The sequence below is a fragment of the Homarus americanus genome, unplaced genomic scaffold (assembly GCF_018991925.1).
Source record: "Homarus americanus isolate GMGI-L3 unplaced genomic scaffold, GMGI_Hamer_2.0 scaffold6317, whole genome shotgun sequence".
NCBI classification, from domain to species: Eukaryota; Metazoa; Arthropoda; class Malacostraca; order Decapoda; family Nephropidae; genus Homarus; species Homarus americanus.
In genome coordinates this window covers 4673475-4684712 of record NW_024730668.1, presented here as the reverse complement: position 1 = coordinate 4684712, position 11238 = coordinate 4673475, and the positions used below count along the sequence as shown (strand labels likewise).

General features: G+C 42.4%; 1 protein-coding gene across 5 annotated transcripts in view; it reads right to left on the bottom strand.

Annotated features, from left to right (window-relative positions):
- Window positions 1–243: 243 nt before the first annotated feature.
- LOC121867207 (major facilitator superfamily domain-containing protein 6-like) overlaps window positions 244–11238 on the bottom strand; it is a 28591-nt gene continuing 17596 nt past the window's right edge. For all 5 annotated transcript variants that reach the window (XM_042367037.1, XM_042367042.1, XM_042367038.1 and 2 more), the window contains 9 exons: window positions 7784–7938; window positions 7233–7462; window positions 6287–6416; window positions 5850–6042; window positions 5534–5702; window positions 4883–5046; window positions 3655–3858; window positions 2915–3082; window positions 244–1894 (listed from right to left, as the gene is read on the bottom strand). In XM_042367037.1, the coding sequence (XP_042222971.1) occupies window positions 1518–1894; window positions 2915–3082; window positions 3655–3858; window positions 4883–5046; window positions 5534–5702; window positions 5850–6042; window positions 6287–6416; window positions 7233–7462; window positions 7784–7938 (1790 nt within the window). In that variant the 3' untranslated portion in view covers window positions 244–1517. The remainder of the gene's footprint in view (window positions 1895–2914; window positions 3083–3654; window positions 3859–4882; window positions 5047–5533; window positions 5703–5849; window positions 6043–6286; window positions 6417–7232; window positions 7463–7783; window positions 7939–11238) is intronic.

The following is an 11238-nucleotide window of genomic DNA, read 5'->3' as shown; positions in this document are numbered from 1 at the left end:
GAAATTTTCAGCACAGCGTTAATAACAATATATTTAATACATTCCTGGAACCGATTAAGTCTCACAATACCACGACCAAAAACATGTTCCAGGAATTCATTAATATTGTAAGGCAAATACGTTTATATGTTTTATATGATCATTGATATACCAGAGATTCTTATGATACGATTTATATTATTGGAACGAACTTGTGAGGTAATTTATGTATCGAATAATGTATACTATTTCTATTGTGTGTTGAAAAACTACAAGGTGTTTGTAAAGTATTCTCTTAACTCAAGGAAACAATTTGGGACTACTAACAACACTGAGTCAGACTAATTGTTGATACGGTGAGGAGTTCCGCTAGGGGTCATCTTGAGTCCCTTGGTATTTACGTGAAAGATTTCCTCATCGGTGTTGGAAGTAAAGTTTGTTCGATTCTTAATGTTAGGTAAATGTTCAAAGAGTTTTGTAGGCAGTGTTGGCAGACTGAATATTATCCCTCGCATCTTAGGGAGACTGAAGCAATATTATTTAAGTCAAAAGGAAAGATGTAATAAATTAATACCTGTAATGTGATGTACGATAATGAGTCTCTCAGGTGTAACATTAGGAAGATATTTGGGACCTAATTTAACCTCTTTGTAAATTAGGAGAAACACTTGTGGTTGATATGATGATCATGATATTGTCATAACATTAAGATTACTTATATAACCTGAAGATTTGGCTACTACAGCTTATTTTACCTTGGGATTAATTACCTTGATGATACTAGGAAGATAAGGTCAGGTTAGGTTAGTGTTAGGGTGGTTAGGTTAGGTTAGGTTAGGTCAGTGTTAGGGTGGTTAGGTTAGGTCAGGTTAGGTTAGTGTTAGGGTGGTTAATCTCAAGACGAATAAGCTAAGGGTGGTTACATCAGGTAAGGTTGGCGTTAGGGTTGTTAATTATCAGGTAAAATAAGCTGGGGTGTCAGTCTTCACCTGATCCATACTCTGAATCCAGGCGAATTTACCTCAACATGTGTAAGATTTTGAGGTTCTGAATCATCAAAGCATTATGGTCAGTGTCTTAGTTTAAGTGCAGTGTAGCCAGATAGATTTATGTCAGGTTTAAAGGTACAGTAATTTGTATTAGTCACCCCAACCCTCACATCACCTACCTACCCACCCATTCTCTTCCCTAATAAGGATATCAAAGGCTTTCATGACTTGGGCTGTACTCAAGGGAAATCTATATACATATTTTACTAGTACAGCATTTACTCGTTGAATCTAAAGTTAATTTTGTATGACGATCTTTATTGAATAACCACAAATCAATCAAGTTTTTATTGTAATTCATCAAGAGTGTTGTTCTTTGGTGTGTGTGTGTGTGTGTGTGTGTGTACACAAGGGTGATTCACTCGCTGGTAGCCCTAAAGTAGTATTTACTTATTATACAGAATTATTATGATTTGTCACGTAGAAAAATAAAAAAAATTAGGAGAATCTTTATACGTAATTTGAGGAAAGAAAGAGACGGTGACCCCGCTACTCGTTTTCCTCAAAAGCTTCATTAATATTTTCCTTCCCGTTGCTCAAGACTGGAGTTCCGTTTTCCTTGAGTTTCCCTTCCAGAGTATCGTTTTCTTTGGTTTCTTTTTCATTCTTGTACTTAAACCCGTTTTCTATGATACCATTGTGGCCTTTCTCGGGGTCTTGTTGCTCTTTCTCAGCTTCCTCTTTCTTAGCTTCCTCTGCCTTCATCTCATCAGCTCTCTCCTGCTGCAGTTGGCGGAAGAACACATGGTTGATGATGAAGTAGGTGAGGCAGGTGACGGCGCACACCAAAGCCATCAGCCTGAAGGTGTTGCGGACGCCCAAGGGACCCATCAGGAACCCACCTATGAGGCTGCCCAACCCTCGACCTGCCGGAGCGACACTTTATCAATAAACAATACATCACATAAGGTAAGGATGCCTACCCTAACCTAGCTTAGCCAAACCTCACTTACCTTATCTAACCTAACCCCTCAGGTAGCATTAGGATGTTTTAATCACCAGGTGAGATAAGCTCTTCAAGATAACATTACCCATGATCTAAATAATCTCACTAATATTGGGGAAAAAATCATAATGGAAGACTGGTTAAGAAATCACTGTTACACAAGATATAGACAGACGCCAGAGGTGGAGAGAGTGTGCCCTTGAATAAACTGGTTGGGTGACATGCTTGGCTAACACTGCTAAGAAACTTGACCTTCGCCAAAGGTAACAACAGCATCGTCACATAAGTTCCGGGAGGGGGGATTCACGTGTGGTTTTGCAAGTGTGTTTTATCAGTCTCTTTTTTTTTTAGTTTAATGTTAGTGTTGTTGTTTATGGTTATTATTATAAATAGTAGAAGTGGCAGTAATAGTGGTGGTGGTTGTAGTATTTAAAGTAGTAGTAATAGTAGTAGCTGTAGTAATAGTACACGACCTCTGGTGGGATGGGACCAAGTGCAAGATGCTTCTACGCAAGACTCGCGGAGGTAATATCCGAACAGAAGCAGCAGCTCAAAAGTTATGTTACAGCCTGGATGAGATGTCAACTGTCCTTCTCTCTCCTAAGGTCGGCTTTGCTCTGTCTCAGGGGAACGCGAGCAGCGGCCCCAAAGCCGACAACAGTTGCAGATATTGACTATGAGGCAACAGTCACTGAATGCTGCATAGATCTGCGGCTCAACTAACTCAACACAGCTTGGATAGCTACTTATGTATTAGGATATTCTATATTAAGGTAATAAAATGGTGGCGAAGGTATGGCTATTGTGGGAGGCTGGAGGCCATAAGAAAAAAAATAGTAGTAGTAGTAGTAGTAGTAGTAGTAGTAGTAGTAGTAGTAGTAGTAGTAGTAGTAGCAGCCTCTTGTAAAGTATGAAAGAGGCAGTAGAGGGCAGCACATACCGACGCCGTAGTGAATGCCACCATAGACGCCCTGTAGCGTAGCGATGGTGGCAGGGGTGGAGAGCTCGGCGGCGTAAGAGACGGCCGCGGTGCCCATCAGTGACACGGTAAAGCACTCCAGCGCCTCGAAGGGCATACACCACCAGGGGTTAGTGAGGAAGGAGTAACCTAGGGGAGATGAGGCACTGCATTAACCACTCATGATGTGTTTAGTCTATAAAGTTGTACATGGTTAAATAAATATCTGACCTTTTTTGTGTGAAGCAATATGACACTATGGACCAATAATTATGACAACCATGCTGAGATAGAGAGTCGTATTGATCATTTCGAAATAAATCAGACCCACCCGTGAAGGTATTATTTATCTTTTACCAATTATACATTATTATTGTCTTTATACATGAGAGAATATAACACAACGTTTACAATTAGTGTTCAATGGTGTTGTCGATTTACATTCTGATTACTGAAGTGTATACCTGCATTGTCTCTCTCTCTCTCTCTCTCTCTCTCTCTCTCTCTCTCTCTCTCTCTCGCTCTCTCTCGCTCTCTCTCTCTCCCGGTATTTGTGAAAGACTCTAATACCTAAAACTTGAATAAATGTTGTTATCTTGAGTCACACGAGGGCGCTGCAAGATGGGCTGACAAATTAGTATAATGGCGCAATAGTTACTCATTCATCATCCTTGCAACAGTATCATGTAAACCAAAGCACGTGTGCCATGGCCCTAACTCACCCATCATCCTTATAACATAAAAAGCAAATCCTATGATGATTGTATTGGCGTGGCCAAGCTTCTCCAGGAAGAAGCCGGAAGCGATGAGGGTGGGTATACCCGCCATGCTGCCCACAGTCACGGTGATGCCCATGAGGAACTTCTTGGCGCCCAGGTCCTGCAGCAGCCAGAAGAGGAAGGTGTCCAAGAGCCCGAAGCAAGTCCCTGGTGGAGAAAGTAAGAGGTTGAGTGATGTAATGTTTTGATAACGATGTAATGTATTCCTGTTCACCTGTAGATTAATTAACCTAATGCTTACCTGTCATAAACTTAACCTAACCTTAACTAACCTAACCTAACTCAGGAGGGCGACTTACACAATAACACTCTCGTCTCTGTGTTATCCCCGGGCTGATAACGACGAGTCTAGTGACATAAGGTAGACGAACAAACTTGTATAATAACGTAGATTGATCATTAGTACTGTTAGTTTGTTAGGATTATTTTGTATCTTGTATGTATTTTATTTCTACGACTATTTACGTCTGTATTTTCACCTCTACTTATTCATATATATCCACCTGTACCACCATCCATACCTGTAAACACCTGTACCTATATACGTATATCTACACCTGTACCTGTCCCCATACCTGTACCTGTACCAACACCTGTACCTGTCCCATCACCTGTACCAACACCTGTACCTGTCCCATCACCTGTACCAACACCTGTACCTGTCCCATCACCTGTACCAACACCTGTACCTGTCCCATCACCTGTACCTGTCCCACACCTGTACCTGTCCCATCACCTGTCAACACCTGTACCTGTCCCAACAACCTGTACCTGTCCCATCACCTGTACCTCAACACCTGTACCTGTCCCAACACCTGTACCTGTCCCATCACCTGTACCTGCATCAACACCTGTACCTGTCCCAACACCTGTACCTGTCACCTGTACCTATCTCATCACCCGTGGCCGGACAGATGGCCGACGGACATATGACCGAACGGACAAATGGCCGATCACCTGTACCTGTCCCTCATCACCTGTACCTGTCCCATCACCTGCACCAACACCTGTACCTGTCCCATCACCTGTACCTGTCCCATCACCTGCACCAACACCTGTACCTAATACCTATACATTAAATCCACCTGTAGCTCTCCCATCACTCTTACACATAACATTTTTAAGACTTCACCAAACTAATATATCATTAAGGTAGAACAGCGACACCTACCTGAGATAAGCATCACGAGGAGGAAGGTAAGGATCTCGGGCTTCTTCAGGAGAATACGGAAGTCCTTCATTACTCTGCTGGAGGGCTGACGGAAGTCCAAGTCGACGAAGAGAATGATGACGGCTGCGAACATCTTGAACCCACAGTACAGGTAGAAGGCTGGGCTGTAGTGCGAGCGGGAGGCAGGGAGGCAGGGACTTAGTTTATTTATTTTTTAGCAGTTGTGGTTATTAAGTGTTACATAGCCTGTGTAGGTGAAAGAGGTAGAAAATGTTAACACACACACCCTCCCTTCAACCCGTCCTCCCCACCAGAGTTCTCTCCAGAAGTTATAATTCCGTTTCATAAATGATTGGAACCAGTGTTGAACAGTCATCAAAGCCAGTGTAAACACTTAAACAGTAACAGCTGAGAGTTGTAGCTAAGTTAACCTTCACACAGTGAGGTACCGAGTACCCAGAGGTAATTGCCCTTAAAACACACACACAACACACAGAAGACACTCAGAACACACACAGAAGGCACTCAGAACACACACAGAAGGCACTCAGAACACACATAGAAGAACACACAGAGGACACACTGAAGAACACACAGAGGACACATAGAAGAACACATACAGGACACTCAGAGCACACATAGAATACCCACTTGTAGTTCTGGGTGCCGGACATGTCAGAGAACACGTCGATGAGGACACCAGAGACGGGAGTGACCACGATGGCCCCGAGGTTGGCGTAGAGGCGCTGGAGGCCGTACTCCCCCGAATACTGCTTCAGGATGGCAATGGCCGCCCCGTCGAACAGTGTGAAGCTTGTGGCTGACGAGAGACAAACATGAGGTGAGAGTTAGTTGACATTAGGGTGTTTAATCTTCAGGTGAAATAAGTTGGGGCTAATCTTCAGGTGGAACAAGCTAGGGATCCTAATCTTCAGGTAATCATTAATTAAGGTGTACAGTATCTTACCTAGAGTGAGGCCATTGAGGAGACGAACCAACATGTAACTCCAGAAGGTCACCATAGGATCGATAACCTCCGTCGAGATGGTGTTGGAGCAGAGGTCTTCCCGCCGTAGTGTGGAGGAACAGGAGAGGTCACAGTCACTCATCCTGGCGGCGCTGGGTACTGTTGAGCTGTCCTCTGTAGCGTCATCATCACTCTGTCAATACAACCTTGGTGGGTACTGTTGCCTCTTCTTGTTGGATTATTTTTTTTTATTATTATTGCCATTAGTGGTAGTGGTAGTAGTAGTAATAATATTTTTTAATTATTATTATTATAGTGTTGATTGTGTGTGTGTGTTGTTTTACCTTCTATAAAACGTGTCGTTGACTTAGGATGTGCTACACCCACACGCAGATACACGCACTGTACTTAAGATAGTTACAGAGAAGAGGACCTACCTGCAGAGGGAGGTTTGGGCATTGCCAGTCAGGTAGCTGGAGGAGGGTGGTGGTGTTGGTGGTGAGGGCAAAAGCGGTCACCTCTTGTGGCGTCATGTTCAAGACCTCTCCTCCACCAGGCTGTGACGCTCTGTTGGTCACCAGTTCAACATGTTCACTTTAGGATAAAAGTCTGGTATATGAAGATTAGCCCCCCTTAAGCTTATTTAGTTCCCCTTAAGCTTAAAGAGTCCCTCTTAAGCTTGACTAGTCCCCCTTAAGCTTGATTAGACCCCCTTTAAACTTAATCAATCCCCCTCAAACTTGATTAGTTCCCCTTAAGCTTATTTCACCTTAATATTTCTAATTAAAGACTTTTGTAAGCGACTGTACAACCATTTCCCCAACTCTTCCTCACAGATAAAAGATATTACAACATTATATTTTTCGTCAGTATGTACAGTCGCCTACAGGAGTGTTGTTAAACCCCCCTACCGTGCCTCCCTCGTTCACCCCCGCTAACAATACACCTGCAGGAGACTTAACAATCAGCCACCACGCCCCACCAGCCCCCACGCCCTACCAGCCCCCCACAACCACCCCACCCCCCACAACCAACCCCCACGCCCCCAGAACACTTCCTCACACACAAAAGATGAGACAACTTCCTCGCTATGTCAACCAAACTTGTTTATATACGAGTCACGTCTTTGCACTTTCCTTTTTTGTATTGTTCTCTATATGAACACAATATATAGCCAAGGTTAAATTATGCATTGTTTTTATCTTGTCCATTTCAAAATCCATTAAAGCAGTTTGTCTTTTATACTGAAGTTACCTGAGACGGGGAGGGTTAAGTTAGGTTAAGTTTTATTAGGTTTAGATTAAATTAAGTTAGACTAGATTAGATTAGATCAGGTAAAGTTAAGTTAACTAATCTTCACGTGATCCCTATAATATAACTTACCTGCGGGAGTGACAGAGTGAACAATTAGTGAGGGTAAAGGTGACGTTGTCGAGCTGGGGCAGATAATCACAGTAGTAAGGGGACTGAAGCTCTATGGCTGGGGTGGTGGCGCCGCAGGATACACTCAGAGGCAGGGTGTCGGGCATCTCGTGGTGTATACGGGCGGCGGGTACTGCAGAGAACACCAACGCTGCACACCCGCTGGCTGCCATAGTGATGCTTAAGAATACCTGCCGAAGTATACAGGTGTGTTGGTTCAGCTTCCAGTGGCATGTATGGGGAAAGGCGAAAGAAAAAAGTGTGGAAAATTATATACAGTAACTTATTGCCGGTATACTATATTAACAGCTAAAATCTCTACAATACGTTATACTGTAGACTGAAAAAAGTTTGATAAAATTATATATATTTTTATATTAAACAAGTTTTTAAAGTAGTAAAAATACTACTAACTCGAGAGCTGATGAATACAAGCAGGTGATGATGTGTTAATTATATCAAAAGTAAGTTGGGTTACTGGGGCATCTGGGTGTGAAGGTAAATCATCAAACCTTAAAGTTGCCAATCTTGTCAGCCATTATGCCGGTGATGGGAGGGCCGATGATAGCGATGACGGGGTTGAAGGCGTACACAACACCCAGCTCCGTCTCCGTGATGCCCAGGGACCTCGCCTGCAGCGTCAGGAAGGGGAACATGGCCATGGACGCTGAGAGGAGAGAACGAGATACATTAAGTAAAATTTCGCTGCAGTGTGTAAAAAAACGTGTTGAAGTGTGTCGAAGTGTGTGTTTAGAGTGTGTTAAGGTGGGCCAACCAGTCAAGACCACTGCGGGCCTATACTTATTGTACAGAGGCCCCATACTTATTGTACAGGGGCCCCATACTTATTGTACAGGGGCCCTTATGGTTGTGAATATATTATATAATGAAATACTCGGTGTACACTTGAAACAAGGTTATATGCTGGCATGCTGCGCGACAAATTAGTTTCAGTGGGCCCCCAGTTACCGGTGGGCCCTAGGCCAATGGCCTACTTGGTCTATTGGTAAATCCGGCCCTGTATACTGCACATGCAAAGCTATTGTAAACTTATATGAGGATTTTACTGTATATATATATTAATATTACATTATTATTATTATTATTATTATTATTATTATTATTATTATTATTATTATTATTATTATTATTATTAAATGCATTATGTGTTCATTTAAAGTTAAGTTCTATTTATTTAAAAGGAAATCGTCTTAGAACCAACCGACACAACGAATAGTCCCGCCAGTCAGGTGAAATATGAGAGTTACCCTTTACAGCATGATAAATTTTCTTTGATAGTCTCTCTTCCCACCCCCTCCCTCCTGCTCATCACTGGACGCTTATATAAGTATTCACACTGTTCTTAATTCCCTTATTCTTTATTTATTGATGGTATAGTTTAATTACTAACGTTATTACAAACTTAAAGACCATAGTTATTGAAGTGTAGTTACAGATGCGTAGTAATATCTTAATATCAACAAGTTCTTTTACGTTCGAGTTTATTGTAATGATTAGAAGCAAGAAAAAAATGATAGGTGAAGCCTCGCCATTGTTATTATTAATGTCATCTGTCAACTACCTGTGTTTGGATGTTTTCTTGCTTACATACATACATAGCTTGACAACGACACTCACACACACAGACTGACACTAACCCCCGCCCCACACACACACACACACAGCCTGAAAAAGCAACATACACAACGACCCACGTACATGTAACCTCGTACTCACAACCACGAACAATTACACACTTAAAATCTCTTACACACAAACACACAATTAGAATATACTGTATATCGTGAAATATTTCTCCAGGCAGTCTCCCCGTCTCGTCTGCATATTGTATCTATAAAAAAAAAGCTGTTTGGTTACTCGTTATATAAGCACGTAAAACCATGAGATGTTCTTTGTGCGCTAACGCTATAGGTAGGTGTGTGTGTGTCGGGGGAGGAGCGTTAGTTCACCTGATTAGTAATTTAGTGTGGTTAGGTTAGGTTAGCGTTAGGTTAGGTTAGTTATATATGTGTGTGTGTGTGTGTGTGTACGACTATCATCAACAGACATCAAACACTTTAACCGCTGGTCTAACATATACTCTGTTGGTACACCGCAGCTGCAGGAAGACCTGACCCCCACACACCCCACCAGGAAGGTCATGTGAAGGAGGAAGGGAGGGTAGAGAGGGAGGGAGTGAAGGGAGAAGGGAGGGTAGAGAGGGAGGGAACCTGCTGTTGTCAGAGCCCCATTAACTTGTCACAGGTAATTGTAGGCGCGAGGCATCTACTTAAAAGCCTGGTGTCACTTGAAGACCAGTCACCAGTTTGATCTCTCTCTCTCTCTCTCTCTCTCTCTCTCTCTCTCCCTCTCTCTCTCTCTACACATACACATTTGTTCACTTTCCTTTCTCATTTATTCTACTCGTTTACTCACCCACCCACTCCTCCCGGTCACTCCACTCACTCCTCCCTGTCACTCACTCCTCCCAGTCACTCACTCACTCCTTCCAGTCACACACAGCAACAGGAAAACAATTACATAATAAGAATAAAAAAAATCGTCATTCAGAAAATATAAAGTTTTCCACAAATTTCCGGGTTTTTGTAAGAAATTCTTGTCATGGGGATTATTTTAATGGATTTTTATATACCGGGATTTAATGTGATTTTTATATCATGGTTAATGTGATTTTTGAAACGGATTTTACATGATATCTCCTACCCTGAATTTTAGGTACTTGATGGTTCGATTAGGTTAGGTTAGGTTAAATTAGTTTAGGTCCTGGTGTTGATGGTAAGGTTTGGTCAGGTTAGGTTACGTTACGTTACGTTATGCTACGTTAGGTTAGGCCAGGTCTTGGTGTTGATGGTTAGATTAGGTCAGGTCAGGTCAGGTGAAGTCAGTTCCTGGTGGTGATGGCGAGAAACACCAGACAAACACGGCTGGGACCAGGATCTTGCCAAAGTGACGTCACATTTCCAGGGAAGACAGCGAGAGTTTGTTTACCTGTGGCCTGGGGGGACACGGCGCTAAAAAATTCCTCAAGACCGAATGAAAAAACTGTACAATAGTGTTCATGGCGTGTTCGGTTAGGTTAGGTTAGGCTAAGTTTAGGTTAGGTTAAGTTATGTTAAGGTTGGGTTACTAAAGGTTTAATCATCAGGCGAAATAAACTAGGGTGTCTAATCTTCAGGTGATCGTGTTTAGGTCCTGTGTGGTAACGTAATAGACATGTTTCAATATTTTTTTAAGAATTTTTTTATCAGCTTAATGTATGTTTTGGTTTAGGGGCATGCTGTTTGCCATGACTTGTGGTTTAGAATGACAAGAGAGTATGTTTGTTGTGCCCCTGTGCGTGCGTGTGTGATGACCTGTGGTATAATGGTCAGCATTCTCGCCTCGCAAGTGAGTGGATCTGGATTCGATCCCCGGGCAGGGTGAAACTCTGGACAAGTTTCTTTACGCCATTTGACTCTGTCTACCCAGCAGTAATTGGGAACCTGGATGTTAATCGATTTGCGGATCGTGTTCCAGGGTAATGGTTAGCCAGTGCAGTTGGCAAGTTGTCCGGTCTTCTCGAACTATTCCTTGACACTGGGTCATGCAGCTCGTTAACTCAGAGTGTAGTTGTTGTGTTGGCGACAGCTTCTACACCTTAAATAAATTCACACCTAGGTGGCCCTTGGGCCGGCCATCCTCGTTACACGAGGGACAACCATTATTATATGTGTGTGTGTAATAATAATAATAATAATAATAATAATAATAATTAACGGTTTATTGAAAAAGTTCTGCAGCCCGAAGGCTGAAAATATACAAAAGACAAAAGCGATTTATTACATACAAAGTCGTTTAACAAAAGCTTCCATTACTAAAAGGAAAAGGAATATGAATTGAACATACAAATTATTATAGTTTGTTGTTGTGTGTGTGTGTGACCCAACAGACAGTCATGGTGGAAAAG